Consider the following 25,483-nt stretch of genomic DNA (forward strand, 5'->3'; position numbering starts at 1 on the left):
CAGAGAATACAGGGATGCAAGAAGGAAGGCCAAAGCGCATTTAAAATTAGAGTTACTGAGAGATGTCAGGGAAAACAGGAAGGGCTTCTTTAAATATATCATCAGCAAGAGGAGGACTAGGGAAAATGTTAGTCTGATGTTGAATGGGGGGGGGGGGGCGCWCTGTGTCAGAGGATGCAGAGAAGGCAGAGTTGCTAAATGCCTTCTTTGCTTCTGTCTTTACTGCTAAGCCTGATTCCCATGAACTACAGAGCCCAGATATAAGAGAGATAACCAGGAGAGACGAAGACTTTCCACTCATTGAGGAGGGTTGGGTTATGGATTATTTAGGCAAACTGGACACCCATAAATCTATGGTTCCAACTGAGATGCACTCAAGAGTGCTGAGGGGGCTGGCAGGGGTTATTGCTCAGCCACTCTCCATCATCTTTGAGAGGTCCTGGAGAGTGATGGAGGTGCCGGAGGACTGGAAGAAACCAATGGCACTCCATTCCTCAAAAAGGGTAAGAAGAAGGAGCTGGGAAATTAAAGGCTGGTCAGCCTCACCTCTGTCCCTGGAAATGTCATGGAGAAGCTCCTCCTAGAGAACACTTCTAGGCATGTGAAGGAAAAGAAGGTGATCAGGAGTAGTCAGCATGGTTTCACCAAGGGGGCGTCATGTTTCACAAACCTGATAGCCTCCTATGATGGGATGACTGGCTAGCTGGATGATGGAAGAGCTGTGGATGTTGTCTACCTTGACTTCAAATAGGCTTTCGACCGTCTCCCAAAACATCCTCAAGGGAAAGTGTGGGTTAGATAAGCGAGGCTGATTGAAAACTGGCTGGATGGCAGAGCTCAGAGAGCTGTGAAAAATGGAGCTGAGTCCAGTTGGAGGCCATGGCCAGTGGTGTCCCCCAGGAGTCAGTACCGAGCCCAGTGCTGTTCAACTTGTTCATCAGTGACTTGTACAAGAGCACAGAGGGCACTCTGAGCAAGTTTGCAGACAATCCCAAACTGCATGGAGTGGCCGACACTCCAGACACTGCAATTAAGAGAATCCTGGCCATGCTGGAGATTTGGGCAAAGAGGAACCTCATGAGGTTCAACAAGGACAAGTGCAGGGTCCTGAATTTGGGTAGGAATAACCCCAGGCATCAGTACAGATTAGGCGTCAACCTGCTGGAGAGCAGCTCCACAGAGACGGATCTGGGAGTCGTGGTTGACAGCAAGTTAACCATGAGTCAGCAGTGTGCCCTCATAGCCAAGAAGGCCAATGGGATCCTGGCCTGCATCAGAAGTGTTGCCAGCAGGTCAAGGGAGGGGATCCTGCCCCTCTCCTCAGCTCCGGTGAGGCCGCACCTGGAGTATTGTGTGCAGTTCTGGGCTCCCCAGTATGAGAGACATGGAGCTTCTGGGAAGGATCCAGCAGAGGGCAACCAAGATGATTAAGGGATTGGAGTATCTCTTATATGAGGAAAGACTAAATGAGCTAGGACTGTTTAGCAGGAGAAGAAAGGACTGAAAGGGGATCTTGCCAACATGTGCAAACATCCAAGGGAAGGATTTAAAAAGCATCGGGTCAAACTCTTTTTGAAAGTGGCCAGTGATAGGACAAAGGGTAACGGATACAAGTTGAATCATAGAATCACAGAATCACAGAATCCTTAAGGTTGGAAAGGACCTCTAGAGATCATCTAGTCCAGCCCCCTGCACACGCATGTGGCACTGGGTTGCATTCCAGTGGGTTTTGAAAATCTCCAGAGAAGGAGACTTCATAACTTCTCTGGGCAGCCTGTTCCAGGGCTCTGTCACCTTCACTGTTAAGAAATTTTTCTTTAATTCCTGTGGGACCTTCGGTGCTTCAGTTTGTGGCCATTTTCTCCAGTCCTGTCGGTGGCCACCACTGAAAAGAGGCTGGCCCCATCCTCCTCACTTCCCCTCCTTATGATATTTATGCACACTGATCAGATCCTCCCTCAGCCTTCTCTTCTCCAGGCTGAACAGGCCCAGCTCTCTCAGCCTTTCCTCATGGGGCAGATGTTCCAGGCCCCTGCTCATCCTCGTAGCCTGAGCTGGACTCTCTCCAGCAGCTCCACATCCTTCTTGTACTGGAGAGCCCAGAACTGGACACACTACTCCAGATGTGGCCTTACCAGGGCTGAGTAGAGAGGGGACAATCACCTCTCTTAACTTGCTGGAGACACTCTTCTTAATGCACCCCAGGATTCCACTGGCCTTCATGGCCATCAGGGCACACTGCTGCCTCATGGTCAACTTGTCGTCCACCACCATGCCCAGGGCCCTCTCTGCAGGGCTGCTCTCCAAAAGGTCAGTCCCCAGTCTGTACTGGTATATGGGGTTATTCCTCCCCAGGTGCAGGACCCTGCACTTGCCCTTGTTGAATTTCATGAGGTTTTTCACCATCTGGTTGTCCAGTCTGTCCAGGTCCCTCTGGATGACGGCACAGTCCTCTGGGGCATAAGCTACTCCTCCCAGTTTCATATCATCAGGAAACTTACTGAGTACGCTTTCCCTTCTTCCAGGCCATTGATGAATAAATTGAACAGGACCAGACCGAGGACTGACCCCTGAGGCACACCACTAACTCCAATGGGCCTCCCATTGGGACAGGCCTCCAATGGGACTCAGCACCACTGATCACCACCCTCTGACCTCTGCCATCCCCCTAGTTTTGAATCCACTTCACCGTCCACTCATCTATCCCACACCTTGTCCAGGTGTGCTGCCCAGGTGAGCTTGCCCAGGAGGATGCTGTAAGGGATGATGTCAAAAGCCTTGCTGAAGTCCAGATAGATGACATCCACCACTCTCCCTTCATCTATCCAGCTAGTCATTTCATCACAGAAGGCTATCAGGTTAGTCAAGCATGATTTCCCCTTGGTGAATCTATGCTGACTATTCCTGAGCATCTTCTCGCCCTCCATGCACTTGGAGACAACATCTAGGATGAGCTGTTCCATCACTTTTTCAGGGATGGAGRTGAGACTGACCCTAGTTGCTTGGGTCCTCCTTCTTGCCCTTTTTGAAGACTGGTATGACATTGAAACACCAGAAGTTCCATCTCCATGTGCGGAAGAACTTCTTCACTGTGAGGGTGACAGAGCCCTGGAACAGGCTGCCCAGGGAGGCTGTGGAGTCTCCTTCTCTGGAGGTCTTCAAAACCCACCTGGATGCTGCCCTGAGCCATATGCTCTAGGTGTCCCTGTTTGAGCAGGGGGGTTGCACTAGGTGATCTCTAGAGGTCCCTTCCAACCCTAACCATTCTGTGATTCTGTGATTCTGTGATTCTGTGATTCTGTGATTCTGTGACTTGACTGAAATCAACCATGATTAAAGAGAAAAAAAAAAGCAGAAAAAAAAAACGTAATAAACACTAAGCATAAGGAAGTATATTTAACTTAACAGAACTTAACAGTGGGTTTTTTGTGTGTTTTTTTTTTAATTAAATTCAGTGGAATTGTGGAAAATTAGCATATTTTGACCATATCAAATGTAGTATCTGAGAGCAGAAATGTTACTGTTTATATCCATTTCATACTTAATCTATTATTTTGAGAAGCGCTAGAAAAATAAAATGTGAAAGAAATCAAAACTGCCTTGATTATATTCATCATCACTTCAAAGTTTCAGTAGCCCTTTCTCTCTCACACTGAATCCAGATATACTGGCTTCTCTGAAATCACTGAAACCCTCATCCCCCACCACCTGCACTGCAAATAGTAAAAGCATGGCAAGAAGAGGGAGTTAAAATGTTAATATTTCAATAGCTTTTTGTTTGCATTATGATATTTGAATAAACACTATTATTATGCTGGAAACTGAACTCCTTTTCAAAGGACCTGTCATCACCAAATCTGTAGGGTCTCAGGCTGACTTGAAAATCAACCTTCTGTCTTTCCATCAATCTTACGCACTACAAGCCTTTCAGTAGAGTTGAAAAGCTTTTGAATAATGTGTATTTTCAGATGTTTTAGTTATGATTAATATCCACAGGCATCACATTCTCCTGACAAGAACAATAGCTCCTTTTGGAGTCCTTACATAACTCTTTAAGGGGAAAAAAAAAAGAAAAAAAAAGAAAAAAAATATTATCTTTCCTTTACTCTTCACTGAGTGTTTATTTTCTCCACATTGGAAAGAAAGTTACTGCTGCACAAACTATTTTCAGGTAAAAAGGTTTACGAGCAAAATACAATTTTATTCCTTTCCAAATAATACTTACAAAGGACAAAAACACTGAAATAATACATGGAGATAAATAATAGTGATGAAAGTATATTAACAGGTTTTATTTATCTTATAAGACATTGCTGATATTATTTTCAAACCTTACATATTAATTTATCCCCATAAACCCTGAAATATAACATGGGGTGAAATTAAAGGTTGACTGGAGTAAAAGGAGGGAATTATCCTTATTTTGTCAATTGCTTAAACGTTGTCCATAAAAAGTTCTAGACATTTAAGTTTACACTAATCCACATTCATCCCTGAGAGACTGTGTTCAAAAATCAATGTTTTACAGGATTTCTCAATCTTAGATCCCAGCAGATATCTTAAAACATATGTTGAAATTTAATGTTCTTTTATTAGAACATTAGAAGAAAATCTCTTCCTGAGATTTTCAGGTACTCATAAGAGTTTTTGCTACTAGGCATGTTTTTGGATCTGTTTTTTTTTTTAATTTTCTTTTTTTCTGGTGTCTGGTGTCAGTTTTTGTCTGGAGTCAAAAACTGTGCTATTGAGATTTTGACCATTCAATAATTATTTATTGATTTAATTACAAAATGAAAAATAAAACTATTTTAGAGCACTTTCTCTTCCAAATTAATCTTCCTAAAATTTTTCAAGTTTCCATTTTTGTTACAGTCTAGAGGCAAGTCTTCTTCCAATTCAAAATCATCCAACTCATAAATGCCATTAGACCTGCAAGACACTGAGGATGTGCAGTTGTTTCCTACCTAAATTCAATACCTTGCACTAGAGATAAAATACAATGTTGGAAATGCCAATATGGATTAACTTGGGTTGGATGCTATACAAATAAGTATCTTCTTGGTGATATACAAAATTAAGCATGCCTACCTGAAGTCAGAGCCCACTCTTTTCCCATTTTCAGGAACTCCAGGATCAGGACAGGCATCAGATGCGACTGCATCCCCACCTTGGGTCACTGCAAAGTAAAAGAAAATAAATTATAAGTCATATAGCTGGATGGATTACTTTTTACTTCTCCTGTATTTTAACTTCCATGACCTGATCTTAACTACTTGTGCATTCACAGTTTTTTGTTTATTTTCCTGAAACCATGTAAATTCAGACAGAATATTAAGCCCCACATAACTTTTTTGGGTTTTTTTTCCCCCATTGTCAGACATATTTTTACACACTAGTATCCACATCTTGTTTCAGACAAGGAAAATGATGTTTCATGAAGGCATCCTCTGGAAAATGCTCTGGAAAATGACTGTGAGATTATGATAGTTTGAGAAAACAAAATCTAAGCTTTTGCTTAGAATTCAGATTTGCTTTTTTCTTCCTAATGTGTAAGAAGATATTTATGCAATATATGGAGCTACAAGTTATTCATCGCAGAGACAAGACATAAAGCTACAGCCACAGCCGCAGCCACAATACTATAATATACAGAAGACTCAAATATGTGCTTTCTCTCCACCACATATGCCCATGTATGTCCATGTACAGTTACACAGTTGTGTCTTTTTGCATTTCCTCAGAAGAATACAGCTAGCAGACTTGTGGCTAACATACTTCATGTTAAAACATTCTGGGAAACTCTCAAGGACAGGGTAAAATGTTAATCCTGAAAAAAAATAGGTTTGGTTGGAGTATATTAGCTGAAAAAAAAAACAAAAAAGTTAGTCTGAGTGGACTATATTTGACAGCATTACCACTGAAGGTGATGAGAAATTAGATATAAAACTTGGCTGATTTTTCTGCTCAGGGGTATGCTTTCAAATTGAATACAGTGGCAGAAAGAATAGTAACTGGAAGGATATTTACAATTAAGAGCTAAAAAATCTTTATGCCCCTTTTAGCAGCATCAGGAGCCATTAATAAATGAAATCTGAAGTTTTACAAGAGAAAATTGACAGAAATAAAAAGCTGTTTTACACTACTAAAGAAACATAACTAAGCAAAAAGCTCTTTTACATATCAGAATGCATGAGCATGGATTGCTCTTTAAAGAGAGAAACTGCAGCAACTGTAGTATCTTTCAACACTTAACTCTATTGCTTTCTTGCTTTGACAGACAGAATGTTTTAAAAAGATGGAAAAGAATAATCATCTCTTTCATCATGTGTATTTTTGGTCCTTTTTATTGTATTGTATAATGCCTGTTCTAGAATCTTTAAGAGAGGTGATGAGTATGACACTAATTTGTTTCTACACACAACTAAAGAACAATATCTTGGCTGTAAAATATTTTACTTAAAAGATTATTTCCTGAAAAATAAAAATACACAACCATGGTACAAATCCAGTTCATATGAGTAAACATATAGCATATTTGGTATATAGATCATATATAGATGGTATATAGATTGGTATATAGATGGCATCGTATTTTTATATGGTTTTCAAAAACAAGTTAAAATTATAAAGAAAAATTTCAGTCCTTGATCATTATATCGGACCAACTTAGAGTCAGTGATGAGGTTGTTAAGATGACCAGGTGACAGGATATAAAATATTATTCAGATTTAAAGCAATATGTATAAATTATTTTTTTCGATTTTAAAAATTATTTTTAAAATATTAATCTGTTCATATAAAAAAGATGAGGTTTTACAGAAAATGTGCTTATTTTAGTCATTAGAAAATGATGACTGAAACCTTATTGTAGCACTGAATGATCTAATCTCCCAAGGCAGAGGCTTTACAGAGTTTTCTTCTGAGTCACTACTTACCTCTTTCAGCATTGACCTTGGTGAAAAGTGATTAATTTTAAGGCCATTTATTCCAAGAAAATACTGCTGCTTAAAACGGAGGAGGTTTCCTATGTCTGCAGCTCAGTGGATGTCTTCCTGGACGGCCACTGACCCTTGTTAAATAAAGTCTGGCTTTTAGCTTCTGCCTTCCCCAATGAAATGACAAATCACTCCTAACAGATGGTGGTGGCATGACAGGCTCTCATAACAAAATAAATCAAATTTCCTCTAAAACCTGCCTGTCTGATTCTTTCTTTCCAGGTAGGGGAAAAAAAATCTCAAATTAGTGAAACTTTGTATTATTTTTGTGGTTCAGAGACAACAGGGCTGTTGATATGTATATAAACATACTTCTGGATTTGGATGTGCTAAAAAACTTTTACCTGACAGTATTTTCAATTTACCTAATAATCAATATCAATATTCTTTATATACCCTTATACCCTTAAAAATATAAATACATCTTCATACCTTCAAATATCAATATTCAGTTTCTTATAGAAAAAGATTTTTAGGTCCAGGATTCGTTACCATAGTGAAAACAGATGAAAAGATGCCCTACTGAATCCCTATCAGAGCCTTCCTATGTTTCAATCCTGTCTCTTTTCCGTCTTGTCCACGGTGGTGCTGTATATTATTCACACCACTACATATAGTGGTGCTGCTGAGGCCGTAACATGAGAATGTTTAATTCCTACTGTCTCTTTTTGACGCATCCTTCAGATGTGTCTTCTGCTATTCATGCATCAAACACCCAATCTTTCATTATTTTGCTTTTTCCTTTAATGAAGGGGATTTTGTGTAGTCTTGAAAAAAAATCCATTTCTACCTGTTTGTTCTCTTTCACAGAATCACAGAATATTCAAGGTTGGAAGGGACCTCTACAGATCATCTAGTCCAACCTTCCTGCTCAAGCAGGCACACCTAGAGCATGTGGCACAGGGTGGCATCCAGGCAGGTTTTGAAGACCTCCAGAGAAGGAGACTCCACAATCTCCCTGGGCAGCCTCTTCCACTGCTCTGTCACCCTCACAGAAAAGAAGCTCCTCCTCACCTGGAAATGGAACTTCCTGTGTTTCAGCTTATGTCCATTTCCCCTTGTCCTATCGCTGGCCACCAATGAAAACAGCTTGTCCCCTTCTTCCCTGCATTCTCCCTTCCTGAACTTACACATGTTAATCATATCCCCTCTCAGCCTTCTCTTCTCCAGAGAAAAGAGGCCCAGTTCACTCAGTCTCTCCTCATACGAGAGACATTCCATTCCCATAATCATCTTAGTTGCCCTTCACTGAACCCTCTCGAGAAGCTCCACGTCCCTCTTATACTGGGGAGCCCAGAACTGCACCCAAATACTCCAGGTGAGACCTCACCAGAGCTGAGCAGAGGGGCAGAACCACCTCCCTTGACCTGCTGGCAACACTCCTCCTGATGCAGGCCAGGATCCCATTGGCCTTCTTGGCTATGAGGGCACTGCTAGCTCAAGGTTAACTTGCTGTCAACCAGGACTCCCAGATTCCCTCTTTGCAGAGCTGCTTTCCAGCAGGTCAATCCCTAATCTGTACTGGTGCCTTATATACATAAAATACATCTATTGTTCAAAAGAGAATCAGCAGTCAAAACAAAAAAAGGAGTTTTTCTCATTATATTTGGTTTTGTTTTTTTCCTAGGGGAAACTAGGAAACTTACTTTCCTAGGGGAAACTAGGAAACTTACTTTTTTCCTAGGGGACTATTTCCTCTACCTCCCTTTTCAGCAACTGAATATAAGATTTTATTCCAGCCTAATGAAGCAATTTAAGACTGGGCTGGCACACATCTCTCAGCTAGTCTGGGAGTTTATTAGTCCAGTGTCTCCTGAAGTTGTAAAGAGGATGCTCACTCATAGGGACATCTGTTTTGATTCTTGCACTTTGGTTAAAACAAGAATTGAAATAAATATCCTTTCACATAGTAAAACAATTCCACATTTGGGAACTGTGGGGAGAAAGTGTCAAAACATCCACCTTTTCAACTTAACTAAACATTTGGATTTTAGTCCGATTTAAATATGGGTTAAACTGTTGAAGTGGAATTGAGAGTTTTAGTTTTAGAAGTAAGTTATAACTAAAGCATCTTTTTCCTGTGAAATAGAATATATTGGGAAATGGAATACAGATTCTGTTTTCTTCATTTTATAAAATTCCAAGGAGCCATACGAGAGAAACAGTTCAGAACCAGCTTCTTCCACCATATGCAACATTTTTTTTTTTTTTTTTTTTGGCAGAATTGGTCTTCCACATTCGCACGCATATTTTGTGAACCTCCTGAGATACTGTTTGGCTCATTTATGGCAAGGCTGCATCTTCAAAGATGGACAATTCTTTGCAAATCAAAAACACAAGATTTTCACAGATGTTGAATTCACCTGACACAGGGAACAAGCAACTGACCCTGTGACAATGGAACTGGACGTGTGCATTTCATTTACTTCAGTGGATGGTCCATGCAAAATAAACTGATATTACTAACAAGTACTGTTATTTACTGTTAATTAAAGTGCTAGAAACGTCTTTGATGGCTCTAGAAAGCTGAAATTTGCAAGTGAGTGACTCAGTCTCCAGTGGATACCTACAATTCTGCAAGACAGAATTCAGACATTTGCATTTTGTTCGATTTAGTTAAGGAATTTACACCCAAAACTATAGTGAGAGTACATCAAGACTGCCAAAATCAATCAATCACTGATTATGACTTGCCTGAATTTAGACCATATCCACGCCTTAAGCAATACAAGCTTGATGATTTATGGAAAACACTAATTTAAAATATATACCCCTTTCCAAATACTAGTAATTAAATAATGACCTAAATTATGTCTTTACTTTGTTAAAGGTCATGAGGGGAAGAAACAGAAAAAGYCTGTGCCATGTCATTGCATAACAGCCACATTTTGTAGTCTTTGTCACTTTTTTTACAGTAAAGCTATTTAATACACACTTTTTTTCATGGAGTTCTTATATAGTTAAAAACCGATCAGAGTTAAAAACAACAGTTTGTAAAAAATTAGTCATTAGTTTGGGCACTACCTTTGGAATTCCAGAGTGACTTTATGGCTTTCTGCAGGTAATCACATTTGTGTGGTCTTTTAAAAGAGGAGAATTTGGCTTCAAAATGTATCATCCAGACAATCCTGAAGAATTATTTTACTCAGTATTATGTAATTTTCAAACACCAGAAATGTAAAGTCCTGGCCACAGGACCAAAGTGACATAAACAAGAAGTTATTAGAAAAAATATTCGTGAATGTACTGGGATCACRATGTAATAGATGTAACAAGAAAATGTATTTTTTTTTCCCTTTACACATTACCATTTATTATTACCATTTTTCATGCCACATTGCATTAGGGAGAAGAAAAACCTGATTAGACAATATCAAAATTTATGCTTTGCAGATAAGCTTTATGTATGGCACAGAGTAAATAGGATCCTTCCTCCAGTGCCATTTCATTCAGAAGTGTAGGAAATTCAGTAATTTACTTTGAAATGACAGAAGAGATGAAGAGTCAGTAGTAAAGAACAATTTTATGGGATATCCAGAAGCATTCTTTTGGAACAAAATAAACTCAATGAACATTGTTTTGTCTGAATGGCTTAGAAGCTTGGAAAATTCCATTTTTCACTTGTGTCAGGTTATAAAGTAACCCAAAAAGCTATTTATTTGTAAATATATACCACTTTATAACATATTTTATTGAATCAGAAGGCAGGCTTTTATTATTCCTTCAAAAAAAAGCTATCTGACATCTTATRGAATACCTTCCTTTCTGCACTCGTGAAAGAACATAAATTTTAATTTTCCATAACAGTAAGGGCTAAAATGACTGTGTTTAAATAAAATTCTAATTTCCTAATTTGGTATTTAATATATATTTAAAAATCAAGTATCTCCTGCTTTTTTCAGTCTTGTTACTGATATTCAATTCTACGCTGACTTTTTGGAGTAAATGYAGGATAGCAAATAACAAATCCCAAGGGATTATGAAATAATAAGTTGTTAGCATACTGCACTGATGTAGTTTTTCAATATAAACTTTGAGATTTTGCATTGAATTGTTATGTATTGGTCTAGTGTCAAAAGTTAAAAGAATTTAATCCAACAGTTTTTTACTATGACAAAGAGCTTATTGTAAAATAATTGACAACTATAGTATTGGGGTTGAGTAGCCCACCTACTCTATTGGGATAGGGTGGTATATATATAAATGAAGAAGGTGATCAATATTTAACAGGTCAGTTCACTCTTCTACCTCTGACATATTTCTTTGTGGCCATTTAGGACCATATCTAAAGTGCGGCCCTGGTAGAATATAGAAGCTCATGACCGGAACCACTCTTGAGATTTCCTGCTAAGCTTATCTCTAAACCTGGAGGCACTTAAATTGTGAGGTTCTACACTTTTTCACTTTTTATTTTCCTCTGCTTAATAGCTGCAGGGTTTTTACCCTTCCCAAAGGGACACCTCCTATCGGTTCCCTTCACAGGACCATGCATTGTTGTGTCTTTTGTAAGAGTTGCAGCTAACAGATGTAGCCTCAGAATACATCTAAGGCATCACCAAGAAGACTGAGCTTCTCACAAACAGACTGATTTTTTTTTTTTTAATAGCTGCAGATCCATAGTTGAAGCACCCTCCAAAAAGACAGAAGATGACAGTTCAAATACTTTGTTTAGATTTGTTAAAGCTAAGAGTTTTTACGTTCTATATAATGTTCACCCTATAAAGCTGCTCGCATGCTCAGATCACTGAGCTCAGGTTTGCTTAGATCACTGTCCTTTCTTGTTGAATGCTTCTAGCGTGCTACCGAGTGAATCTTCTCAGAGACGGGGAAAAAAAAATGTTACCACCAATCAGAGGATGAAAATTTTCTTTCTCCCTGGTATTTCACTAAATGGTCTTTTTAATGGGGTTTATTTCCTGATGGAGTGGAAGAGGTAGGAGGGGTCAATCCAGTTCACTTTTGGAATGACAATTATATTTGTCTTCCTGGAAAAAGGGTACCAAACTGTGACCTACAAATGGATCAAACTGCCTCTATTGCAATGAAGAGAAGATTAGATTCATATTTCTGGCATTTCTGACTGGCTGAACACATAGTGTTGTCAATGATTAAGTTAAAACACAGGGAACCATCAGACTGAGGCTGCTCACTCAGGGTACTGAAGTGCTGATATTCTCAATATTGCATTTAGTTGGCTAGCACAACTAGCAAAAGTAGTTCAGCTACAGCAATTTTAAGTGATGCAAAATCCACTCAAGAAATAATAGAAATATTTTCTTATTAAGCCTTGCACTGTTGATACTATAGCTCTACATAGACGACATTTTAAAGGACATCTTGGTCATTTACATTCAGAAAGAAGGTCTAAATGTTCCAAGGAGCATTTATGAGGCTAAGCTCAAAGAAGCATTTATGAGGCTAAGCCCAAAGGCAGATCATCACCATTATCAAGTACAAGTCAGGGTCTTACAAGACTTCAGCTAAATATCCCAGCATCTAGTTCACCCACATTGTCATTCCAAGGATCTGGGAGTTAAAATCCAGTAACATACTTAGAATATACCAAGCATAAACCTTTATAATCTATATCACAAATCCCAAGTTCAGCTCTGTGCAGAAAACTGAGGAATGAAACATTCATTAAAAAAAAAAAAAACACATGTATCCGTCATCAAATTTGTCTTTGTCCAAAAGGTTAAAGGTCACCTCTGCTTTGTGTTTGTAGGATGCATAACCATCACCCAGTAGTCTTCTCCACATCTTCTCTTCTTTATACAAACTAATGTGAGACTTTCCTCTTACGGTTGTAGGAGGTAAGAGCCAGAGCTAGGGGGTAGGAGTCTTCAGCTTATTCAGGCTGTGCAAACTTGCTGGGCAGACTAGAAGGCTGCAAGTACTGCTAGAAGGTGGACATTCTAGGGGCCAAAGAATTTTCTACCAATCTGAAATGAATGACTCTAAAGCCAAGCACCTGCACGAGGTCATGGAAGCAGATCAGTCCATATAAACTGTCTGACCAAGCCATGGTACATTAAAAAAAAAAAAAAAAAAAAAAAAAAAGAGAGAGAGAGAAAAGTTATCNAGAGAGAGAGAGAGAGAAAAGTTATCCTATCCAGATCAGATCTGTTTTTTGTTTGTTTTAAAGCCTCCTAATCTCATCTGGGAAGCTGCTTATAAAGAAAGATCTAAACTGTTTCACTTCAAAGCTCTGGCCAGCTCAGGGACCMATCGCAGCTGTGAAAGGCACAAAAACAGGCATTTGCCTATTGAGGAATGACTGATTCCAGGAAGAAATTCTGTAAAAATAGTTATTACGTAAAACCGTAATCCTTGAGGCAGAGCCTGAAATCCACACTTCTCCYATCCCAGCTGACTGCCAATAGTTGGGTGAGAGAGTCTGTTTCTTCCTCTCTCTCTGTCTCTCAGAACTTGGAGTGTTTTGTGCAAAGTATATCTGTTCAGAAGCACACAGAGACTATTCCCAGTGCTCTTTGCCCACATCTATTAAGAGAAAGCAGTGATCTCTGCTTCCTTATCCAGCTCCAGGAGAGGCTTTTTGATTGAGAAACCTTAGCATATTGAAGCACTTGCTGACGGCTTTGGAAAAAGCCTGGCCCCAGAGGTAGAATTTATGGCTGGCACATGCTCATTAAAGCAGTTCTGTTACTACATGTGCTTTTCAGGCTCTTACTCTTCAAGAGAATGATTAGCATATTTTGTGCTTTTATACAAATAAACTGTATTTAGGAAGCATATGGAAGTTTGTATAGAAATGAGAATCTCAGTACCTTTTTCTTCTGTTAAAACTTAAATTACTATTTTCAAAAGTTGATTGAAGAAAGTAATTGTTTGTGTTCCTCACTATAAACTCTCCTGTAGCTAATAAGATGACCTGAATCAACATCTAAATGCTATGAATCTGCAGAGTGGCTATTATTTTACACTACTTCAAAAGACATATTTTTGCCTTTCAAACTGAAGTGCAAGAACTAGAGTCACAGCAGGGCATAATTTTTGTTGGTATTTGACATAGAATAACTCAGAACATGAAATAAAAATACACTGCCTTGTGCCCTAAATTGTCTACTTGTAACTGTTGTAATTAGGTGTAGTATTCCAAAAGAGAAAAATACTATGTATGTCATGGATAAGTGAACAAATTCAGAGTAGAAGATTTCTCTATATAAAAATACATGCTCTAACATTTTTCYAAGGCTCTAAAGTCTCAGTTTAAAGTTATAGACAAATAAAATGAGTAACATCAAAGTAAATGCCTCTCTTTTTGTACACAGTGCCGTTCAGCTCAACAATATCTCATGCTCTCATTATCTTTAAAATATACATCACAGAGATTATCTCAGCTTGGCTCTTTTTCCTCCTTCACTGAGGTTAGCAGGGTGGATGTCAGCTGCAGTATGATCTGTTTTGGCTGTTCCCTACCGCTCTTCTTACTATGACAATAACAAAAAATAAATAAATAACCTAAGTAATTTATCACCATTTTCTGCGGTATCTATGTGTCAGATGCACACCTCTACCTTGAAGGCTGTTCCCTACCGCTCTTCTTACTATGACAATAACAAAAAATAAATAAATAACCTAAGTAATTTATCACCATTTTCTGCGGTATCTATGTGTCAGATGCACACCTCTACCTTGAATATGTAACCTCAATCATTCTGACAGGTCTGTTTATTCAAGTGAAATGCCAAACTGATAATTCATCCTTCTTTTTTCTTCTTTCTTACATAAAGTCAGTGACTTACTCATGTCAACCTGTTAATTCTTGAGGGAAAGGGGCAAAGAGGTTACACGGGCTCCTCAAATATATTCTGGTCCTGAGAGAGTAACTAACTCAGACAAGCTTTGAATAAGTAATGTTTTTTGGCCCCAGCACAAAAGCAGAAGAAAAACWAAACCTTTCTTTTGGGGGTTTTACTCACTAGTTGCCCTTTAGAAGTTACCATGCCTTCCTAACAGCTGCTTCCAGAGCTGCAAAAATCTATTATCGTACAAAACTTGAGATTTTATTGACAGAGCTGGCATCCCAATTTAATTTAAAGAGATGCCTGTTTACACCCCTGAATGAACGTGGACTGTATGCCTATACTGTGTTTTTCATTAYATTTAAAATATTATTGTTTTCTGGATCAATTCGTATGCTCTTTCCTTGGAGGTTATATGATGACATTAGTTTAAAAACAAAACAAAAGAAAACAGGACTACAGTTTACTTTGGATAAATTTGAATAGCTTTTCTTGTGAATATGTGTTAGGCAGATTCTTTAAAGTCTCCAACCTAACAGAAGGATTTCCCTTGTATTCTTAGAGCAGTCCAAGGTGCATTTTATCAGTGTCCCATTTCCAGACACTATATCAGAGTAGCTCATATTTCCATCTGCATAAAACAGAGCTCATAGTAATTAACTGATAGAAATGATCAAATACTGTGCAGGAGCCTTTTGAAAGTAATTCAGCATGAGAATGTTCGCAAAAGTTATTAAGCTTTTCCCTAGATAACATGAAACAGATACGCTGTAATCTAGCTGCWGCTCCCAGAGTTTCTCAAAAATGAGAATTTTGGGTTGAGATCCATTTGAGAGATGAAGGCTTTTGCCTCTTTCTGAGGCTGACAAGTTTCATTTTACCCATGACAGCCTCCAGCTGTTAAATAGAAATATGAATCGAACACAGACTACTGATGTGAAAAGCCAATTCCAGTGCTTTCACAAAAGGAACAAGTAAGATCTAGTTAGGCACTGATTGTAGCAATCATACTTTATAGCTGAATTAGGATTTGTAGGACAGTGACCTTCACCCTAATAAACAAAAATGCTTGACATACGCTTACATTACTTGACATCTGTGTAAATAAAAGTCACCCATGTCAAATGATTTCATTAATACAACTGAGTCATCCAAAGCAGCATACGGCACCATTTCAGCTCCCTACAACAATGCATTTCAATCCCTTTAAACCAAAATATAGTTACTTATCAGAGAGATCTAAGAAGCACTGTCAATTAGAGGTAGATTTAATGTCTTCTTTCACACATTACAAAAGACAAACCGCATCCTGATGGAAATTCTCCAGACAACCCAGAATTGTCCTTGGCATGCAAGGACAACTATTACCTGGGGTTTATGTCTTTTGTCCCGGGAGCTGCTGAGACSAGGAAGGGCAACTTGTTGGCAGCAATTCACCTCACCTCCAACCTACACCCGGTTATTTCCTAGGGCTTTGCAGGGCTATTAGGAAGAAAGTGTCCTCTGCCTTTTCTTTTTTTTTTTCTCTCTCTTTTTTTTTCTTTTTTTTTTTTTTTAATAATATAGCTAGATCCCATATTTCACTTTAAAATGGTGAACTTGGTGGTAAATGGTGAACTTCCATTCTCTATCAAACGCAAAATTTTCTCCAGATTGCATTTGTTCTTTGGGGATTCAATCAAATGAACTGAAGGCTCCCTACTCAACACATAATGAAAAATTTATAGATTTAACCACATAAAATGAGCACACATATGTAGGCAGGATAAAATGTAAAGGGAAACAAAGCATGAATATGGAAATGACGTCATGGCTGTGCGTTCAGAGGATGTGAGTTAATAGTGAATGTTCTTATTTGACTCTCATCTCTTGATTTTTCATTAATACAGAATTTGCATTTCATTAGGTCGAGTTTTGTTGTTCTGTTCTGCACTTAACATAAAATGTTAGATTAGATGATTATAAAAGTATGCAGTTTTTTATCAGCTAGTTTGCAGGTATTTCTAGCAAGGAACACCAATGGAATTTAGTTATTATTTTTAGAAGTCATTAGCAAAAATACTATCACATTTAAACTTAATTAAACTCCTGTAACGGCTTCAAAATGAAATTCATTCTTGTCTGAATTGATTCCTCACACTGAACTCTTTTATCCCCACCTAGAAGCAAGAAAGGGATTTAGCATCCCAAGAATCTAACTGGATATCCAGAACTTGCATGATTGCAGAACTCCATATTCCACAGCTATAGATCTTGCCTCTACTTYAGACTGCAAAGAAACTAGCTCTTTTCAGAGCTAATGCTACCAAAAGCAAGTCATGCTATCAATACTYTACTGATGACTGGATGTGTAACTGATTGCATTTCTGCATGTCTGCCTCTCTTCATTCCCAGTTTTACTCYACGACAATCTCAGCGGTGGCCATTTGCTTCGTAGGGTTCCCTGGCCTTCAAGCAGGAATTCTGCCACCCKTCCCTGCATCTGTGCTGCAATCCAGGACCTATGGATGGGTCCTGTGGTGGGTCTCCAAGCCCAGCACCTCTTGCCCTCACTGCTACGCTACACTCTTAATAGAGGTATTCCACAGCCTTGCCTAATTCCTGAGAAGATCACAAAACTTTCCACAATTTCTAGGAAACAGTTCTATTCRAATGGTTGTATAAGTTAAAAAACGAAAAGGCTATTACAAGTTCAATCCAGTCCTACCTGTCAGTTTTGCTCTTTCTGGGTTTGCCCTGATGAACTGGTCTCTACTATGCAGAAAGCAAAAGAGGGGACTTAAATCTAGTTCTTTTGCACAGCGCTTCATTTCTCTGAGTCAAGTGGTACATGCAATACACAATATGTGGCTAAAGCATCATGTTGAGAGATACATTACTGATAAACCATTACAACCAGTTGTGACATCTGAGACTGCTAGTTTGGCAACACTAACAGGGGTTATGCTCTGTAATTTTACCTCTCTGAAAATAGAAGTCATTTTATGCTTCTATATATGATATAGAAACATTAAAATCTTTCCGTTATAAAGATTTTCAGTCAGATGGCCAGTTTGGGGTGGCTGCATTTGATAAGGTTACAAATATTAATTAATTTAGACTATCATTTTCCTTCAGTCATTCCTCCTTCTGGCAATTTTGTTCCAAGTGTGACCTTCATATTTTATCTTAAAAAAAACAACAGAATTTTAATATGTAATTTATTCTAGGCTTTTTTTAATGCCAATAATGGACTGTTATTTAGATAAAGAATGTCAAATTTAAAACCTTTTTTGAYGGTTGGTAAATTATGTGATTTCATAACATCCATTTAGAAATTTAATACAAAGTCATTAAATGGATATTCACCATAATAAGTTATGTTTGTTAAAAATCAGAAGGATTTTTCTTATTAAATGATACAAGATATGTACATGTAGTTATTATGCATTTATATACACATGCATAGAGGGGTGAAATGTCTTCAGAGAATCAGCAAGCTACCATTCACAGTGTCTCACAATCTCACAGTGTTAAAGGCTTTATTTTTTTCAGGAGGCAGCATTAAAGCAGGATACAAAGCCCAGCAGCCAAATGCCCTATGCTGAGCATGAAGGTGGTATGGCTTTTGTGCCTTCAAGCTGCCACATCCACAAGCTGTGTAATTCATATCTAAAAATTAGTTTTCAGACCCCGATGCTGAAAAGCTTGAAGGTATGTTTTAGTATACTTGCCTCTCACATGGTTGAGAGTATTTTTGAGCATTTTATGGATAGAATTAAAAAAAAAATCAAAAAGTAGGGGCAACAATAATAATCATAATAAGCACAGTAATAAACAGCAATAATAAAGTGCTGCCATGGTTACTTGAAAGTACAAGTATATTATTTTAAAGGCAGCCCAGATTTTTTTTTTTACAGTACTGCAATAAAATCTTTGCAAATAAACATTTCTTACATCTCCTATCATGATTTTAGAGGTGTTTCACTATGAAAGTGTTGGCTTCTAATGACTAGAAAAAAATGCASATGAAGTTGAAAAAAAAATCTTTAGTCACATGAAATAAATGAAAAAGAAATTTATGAAAAGAGAAGACAGGAATTCCATTAATTTTGTACCACAAACATGTACTTTTGGTATGATACACGGGGAAAAAAAAACAAATACTAAATGTTTTAGATATCAGACACCTATAAAAGAAAGAAGAACACAAAAAAGTGCCTAGTTCACTACCAAGTTTTTTTTTTTTTTTAACTATGTCATCTTACTCTTAAAACAATTACGCCAGAAATAAGCTAGTTAGAAAGTCTATGACCAGTCTACAAAGCAGGTGTTTTATTCAACAGCAGACACATTCTACACCTCAGCTTTGAATTTTAGGAAGCCAACAAACAGTACTTCACCTCTAGTGAATAAATAAGTAGAAAATCCCCAAAGTGTTTGTTTCTGGCAARGGATGAACTCACAGAAAAGCAAATAGTCTCTTTCTGTTTCCTTGTTAATGACCTATGTGAGAAAATGGATTAAAATGGATCAGTATTGCATCCCTGTGAAGAGATGCAGACTTTGAGTGTAATCTTCATTCTGGCATTGTTTAGCTTTTAAAGTTTGAGATTTTACAATTTTACCACTTTTTAAAGCCTTTGTCTTAAAGTATTGAATGGAATAAAGCTTAAAAAAATTGTATTTTGTTGTTGTTCTCGTTGCCCAAATGRGTAAGGAGAAATACTCAAGATCTTTGGTCAACTATGTATAAATTGATACTGAATTCATACGGACAGTCCAAATGCTCTTGTTTCTGAATGTTTAAATTATGATCATATACAACTAATCAGATGTGAGGGAGACATTTTTACCGCTAAAGGTGCATATAGTTCTACATCAATTGTTGCTTTCACTGGGCTGCACTTGGCAGTCCACCTAGGTGAAATTTTGATTTCAGCTTAGGAGTGATGAAGCAAGGGACACTCACTTTTTTATTWTTATTTTTTTTATTTATTTATTTGCCAATGATTACTATTATATGGTGTGCATCTAGTTTATACAGTCACAATTTCATCCTTTATGACTAAAAGAAAAAGAACATATGTTTAAGCTTCTTGCCACTTAAGGACACAAACACATTATAGAACAATATGGACTGAAAAAATAACAAGAGGACAGAAAAACTATGTAATAAATAATGTAGAAAGCCACTGGAGATGCTTTTCTTCAGACTATAGAGCCTTCTTTGGCTGCATACAGCTGATCTACTTCTTGCAATGCCAAGTTATGCAGCAGTTGCAAAGGTTTGTTCCGTAGCCCTGCGCCCTGCACTGATCATCTCCAGGCGCCAGTTCAAACCCTGAAAGCAGAGTGATGACGGTGTGAGCACGGCCCCAGCTCCACACTCATTAAGGTGAGGACTTTCTGTTCAAACATATTACCCCAGACAGCGGTTATTTTGCCTCCAGTTTCAGATGCAGCTTTTAGACAGTTTCAAACTCTCTCCACAGACAGGAGGCTTTTCTGGAGGTGAGCCAAAGCTTCTAAAATTTGTAACTCCACTGAGTGCAGTGATACGTGTCAAAACTTCAGTCATTGCTTTCTGGGGTGTGCTGTGATCTTAACATTTCTCAGAGAAAGTTCTGAAAGAGGATTCAGTGTGTGTTTTCATTTAACTAAGCAGAGAATGAATGGCAACTGGGATGTAACGGCAGTGTGCTGATGGATTAGCTATCTTTTAATTGATATTTTGATTTATGTTTGCTTTCCTTCTGTTTCTTATTCTATCATTATTTGCTGTTGGGGATTTATAATAGACTCATAGCTCTACACAGAACTGTCTGAGCATTTGTCGAATTAAAATATCAAATGTTTATTAATAATATATCAAATATAATCAGTTTTATTTTAAATCTGTTATGGCCCCAATTTTCAATGCATTTATGATTATAGTATTTAAAACAAATCATATCTGTTCTTCATCTTACATTACAAATAAACTAAATTGAAACAAAATCTCCATAAATTTCTGCTGTAACGGGCAAAGGACTCAAAAGGAGTTAATTGGAATTTTACTTAAATTAGGACTAATTAGTAGCACATTGCTCTAATTATGTTAATACAATTTACATAATTAGTACAGCTTATCTTAAAAACAACACATTATTTGTTGCAGATCTAGGATAAGAATGCTAAGAAATCTAAACTGTCTGTTGCGTCACAGCAGAAATTAATAACAGGAGAATAGCGTTATAACTACTTGCTCTATGTTTTTGGTCAGAAAATATCTTATTTATAAATACCAGTAATCTAGGCAAAACAAAAATAGGAAGCAAAATTTTCTATCCCATGCTAGCTACTGTTGCATTAAGGAAAATAGCACCTAAAGAGTTTATCTACTGACAGTATCTATTTATTAAGAAACAGTAAGTGCTAAGACCATGCCACTGYTCTCTGTCTTCAGACCAGCACTAACCCAGACATTAGCTGATAGCAAGGACCCCTTCATTTAAAGACAAAAGAGAAATGATTTTGAGATGTACTTTTGAAGAAGGCTTAAAAGTGGGTCACCAAAGACATCAGCAAATTATCCTAATAGTTTATCATTTGAGAATACAGTTTCCCTGCTGTTTTGACCCTTCTCACAGGCACATACGATTATGTTTAGCTGGAAGTATCACTGATCATGAAAAAGAGAAACACTGTGACCTTCAGTCAATGTTATACACCCATCCTCAGCGTCAGAAGTGACTCCTTTTCAAATTCAGCCYCTCTAGAACCTGTCGCTCAGAAAAGCTTTATTAGTGAGTTAATACACAGGTAAGAGAGATTTTATTACTTATGCTGGCCTCATTCTATTTTTGTTTCTCTTCATTAATTGCAAATACACAACAGAAGCAGTTCTGCTCCATAGAAATGCATTAAACCTCCCACCGAGCACTAACATTCAATGTCATTTTGAAATTACAGCACTCTTGCACATTTTTCTGTAATAAAATGTGTATGATGAAAGACAAAGGAGAACTACTATTCACAAAAGCCAGATTCAGAATCAAGAATAGAAACAAAATGTTGGCTGATGAAATATACCACAGTTCTCTTCATATTATCAGGTAATGGTAGAYAATTTCCCCTATTCATTCACTATCTGCCAAAGAAATCCCCATACTCACAGGGGTTTACTCATGCTAGAAGGAGGTGAAGTAATTTTCATCAAAGAAGACTCTTCTTGATCCACATTTTACATGGATCAAAACATTTCATGGTTCCAAAAGGAAGAAAGACATTTTTCAAATTAAATAAACTCACGATTTTAAGTGACTGAATACATTTAAGAGGGTAGGTATCAAACTACGGAGATCTTCCAATAACTTCCTTTTCAGTCATATAGCCTAACTTTGCAAGATTTCCCATTTTAAATTGCAAAAATAAGAGCAGTCACTAAACACACATAGCTTATTCAGAACATGTCTAAATAGGATATATCAAACTCTTAAGCGTAATTATATCTACTACAAACCTAACACCAAAGACTTAGGCATAATAAAGTCAAAAATGTGTGTGTGTGTGTGTGTGTGTGTGTGTACATATAAAAGAAAACAGTAAAATTATACCTACTTTTCAGAGCTCAGGATGTTTAAAATGTTCCTGTCAGCTATGGCAAGCATCCTTTACTACTGTGTATTCAATCTTGCATTTGTCTGGCTTACTAAAGTATCTCTTAGGACTAAAATTTGACATGGTAATTGAAGGAAGGTACAATAACCCAGAGGACATACAAGTCCTAGTAAAAGTCACTCTTTGATTTGATCTTTTACAGCTTTAAAAATAATGAAACATAATACTCATTAAAGAATATAATTCCCATTTTGACAATGACCTAACAAAATCTCCAAAAAAGTTAAATTGTGTGTTAAAAAAGAGAGAGATAAATAATATTTTACAACTGTATAAGCTTTTTCTAAATTAATACAAAAAACTTCATTTTGTTGTTTCTTCTTTTCTTTCCTGTAACTATATTCTATTACTGTTCATGCATTAATCAACAGAAGGTATCAAAAAGCTCATAAGACTCCATTTGGCTTATCTAGCCATAGTTCTTGGAAACTCAGAAAATGTTTTAAAATCTGAATTTTAGGAAATTTAGGCAGTACATTGTTCTTGTTCTGTCTTCCTATTCTAAACTGAAGAGGACTTATTTACTTCATCATATTTGACATTCTTCAGTTTCTTAAGCAACGATTTTCCATAGGATAACAGAAGATGGTTTTCAGATTGCTAGAAGAAACAAAGTGAAAAAAAAAAAGAAAATAAACAAAACAACAACAGCAAAAATACTACATAAACCGCTTTATGTAGGCAAGACAAAAGCAGAGGAGATAGAATATTAAATGCACAGCTAAACTATAGCTGGGGGCTATTACAGGTTAATATATCTAAACATAATGTCTGGCCCAAAAGAATAGCTTCGCTTTGGCAGCAGTCAACTGACCACTCCATAATCGTGAACGCAGAGAAATCAAGATAAAATCAGCCCAAGTCACAACAGGCCCAGACTGAGCCTGTGAATTCTCACCAACGCAGTCCTCACCGGTAATGACAACACTGTGTGTGCCTGTAAGAGCTGGCGGGGGCAGAGTGTTTCCCTCTCACAAACCATAGCAAGGGAAAGGGACAGGGAAAGGGACAGGGAAAAAGAAAGGGAGGAAGAAAGGGAGGAAGGGAGGAAAAGAAAGGGAGGAAGGGAGGAAGGGAGGGAGGGAGGAAGGAAGGAAGGAAGGAAGGAAGGAAGGAAGGAAGGAAGGAAGGAAGGAAGGAAGGAAGGAAGGAAGGAAGGAAGGAAGGAAGGAAGGAAGGAAATTTGTGATAAGCAAAATGTATAGAAAGAATTCAAAATAATTAAGTTAAATTTTATGCATGGATTTATTGAAGATTAAGGTATTTCTCTAGGCTGGTTTTGTATGAGGAATTCCTGAATGAGTATTTGGAATAGCTAGACTAGGTTAAATTGCTTCTATTCAATCTAGTAGAGTTCCCCCACGTTATCTGAAGGTTCACACAATCAAGAAGTGTCTCCTGTCCAACTGGATATGAGAGTAAGAGAGTGATGTAGCAAAGAGCATTCTGAGACATGATATTGAGAAATTTATCCACGTCCCACGCAGAGACAGAAAACTGAAGCACACCCTGTTCCCCAAGTCACACGAGCAGAGTTAAAAAAGCCAAACTAAACAGGAAAGGTGGAAGTAAAATAAATGTCTTGCTTGAGCCTGATAATGGAAAAAGATAAAACAAACAAACACAAAATGCAGCAATTATTGACCCAAGAGAGAAAATGAATGCTACATCAGACAACATTTTAATGATTGTATTTTAATCACTGTCCTATGAGGCTTTGTACGAGACAGAGAACAAGCAGAAAAATACTCATCAGCTCCTGAAACGTAAATACTGAATTTCAACATAAAACATTTATCTTCTTCAGAAGAGTCTCCTTTTAAAATTATCTATGTGATGAAATGTAACATATCATATTCTTGCAGCTCTAACTGACAGCCTTTACAAGGTTACAGCCAAGAAGAAATGCAAAGCAATTCATAATTAACCTCCATATCCTTTTCAATTCCTGCTTGTATGCAAAACAAAGTAAAAAAAGAAAAAAAAAAAATCAGTTATCCTTGTCAAGAAATATACTCTTATCACATATACAAGATTTAAAGTCAGTGTCTGTTCTCAGATCTGTACTGTATGTAGCTGTTTGTTACAGAGCTTAATCTTCACCCTGACAGCCAGCGTTATGACCTGCAGGGCACAGCAGTGTTGGTTACGAGGCTTGTATAATATGAGTCATCTTTGATCTGCACAAAGAGTCAGCTTGTGTTTCCCACCATTTTTTGTTATGGGATTTTAACACATGAATGAGATAACAGGGCTATACCCGAGAGGGTGCTGAAAAAAAAAAAAATGCATTGCATAACCATTCTGACTTTATTTATTCATATTGTTGTAGTTTCTGCATGAAGATTTTAACAGGATGAAGCAGAATTATGACAGAAGAAATTTAAAGTCAAGACCTGTGGGGAAAATTTTAACCTATCTTAATTCTTCTAGGTTTTAATTTAGAGTTTGTTCTGGTATATGTACCTAGAAAAAAATATGAAATTGCGGTAATTCTAAAAAATAGTTTAATATTTATACATAAATAAATAATAATAAATAAATAAATACTATGTCTCGCAAATAGCTGGATTGGGTTTATACCAGATACCTTTGTAAATCAGTCTGGCCTTACTCACACTACGTACTTTTTTTCAAGTAAAGGTCACCATTTCCCCCATTTTTTTCTGTCCAGCAAAGTGCCTGTCATTTACCCGGCTGCAGGGTAAAATTTGCTTGCAGAGGTTTTTGCAGAGACACATGCACCAGACCAGGACACCAGCGTTCGAAGTGACCTGGATACGAGGTCTGACCCAAGAGCTTCGGTAGCACMGTGTGACACACAGCACAGCCCAACGCTTGGGCTTGGACAGCAAACACAGAAAAAGAGACTACATACACCTAGTAACTAAAATATGAACAGGTTGTTACAAACTGCAGGTTTCAGGAGTGCAGTCTTGGAGTCGAGTGCCGTGCAAACACGTGACATTATGCTCCAGTTTTGCAAGCTGTTGGCTGCTCCTGAAGCTCTGAGAATATTCAGATCGCTTATAACACTTAGCAAATTTTGTCTGTGGCTGATGTGGGTTAGTCTTGATCAGC

At 37.6% G+C, this 25,483-nt stretch overlaps 1 protein-coding gene across 1 annotated transcript in view; it reads right to left on the bottom strand.

Annotated features, from left to right (window-relative positions):
* The window catches only part of CSMD1 (CUB and Sushi multiple domains 1), a 471,181-nt gene that overhangs the window by 274,075 nt on the left and 171,623 nt on the right, over nucleotides 1-25,483 (bottom strand). Inside the window, exon 6 of the mRNA XM_026033888.1 lies at nucleotides 5,089-5,176. Coding sequence (XP_025889673.1) covers nucleotides 5,089-5,176 — 88 coding nt within the window. The remainder of the gene's footprint in view (nucleotides 1-5,088; nucleotides 5,177-25,483) is intronic.

This window comes from Nothoprocta perdicaria, unplaced genomic scaffold, assembly GCF_003342845.1.
Source record: "Nothoprocta perdicaria isolate Ctin4 unplaced genomic scaffold, notPer1 scaffold_136, whole genome shotgun sequence".
NCBI classification, from domain to species: Eukaryota; Metazoa; Chordata; class Aves; order Tinamiformes; family Tinamidae; genus Nothoprocta; species Nothoprocta perdicaria.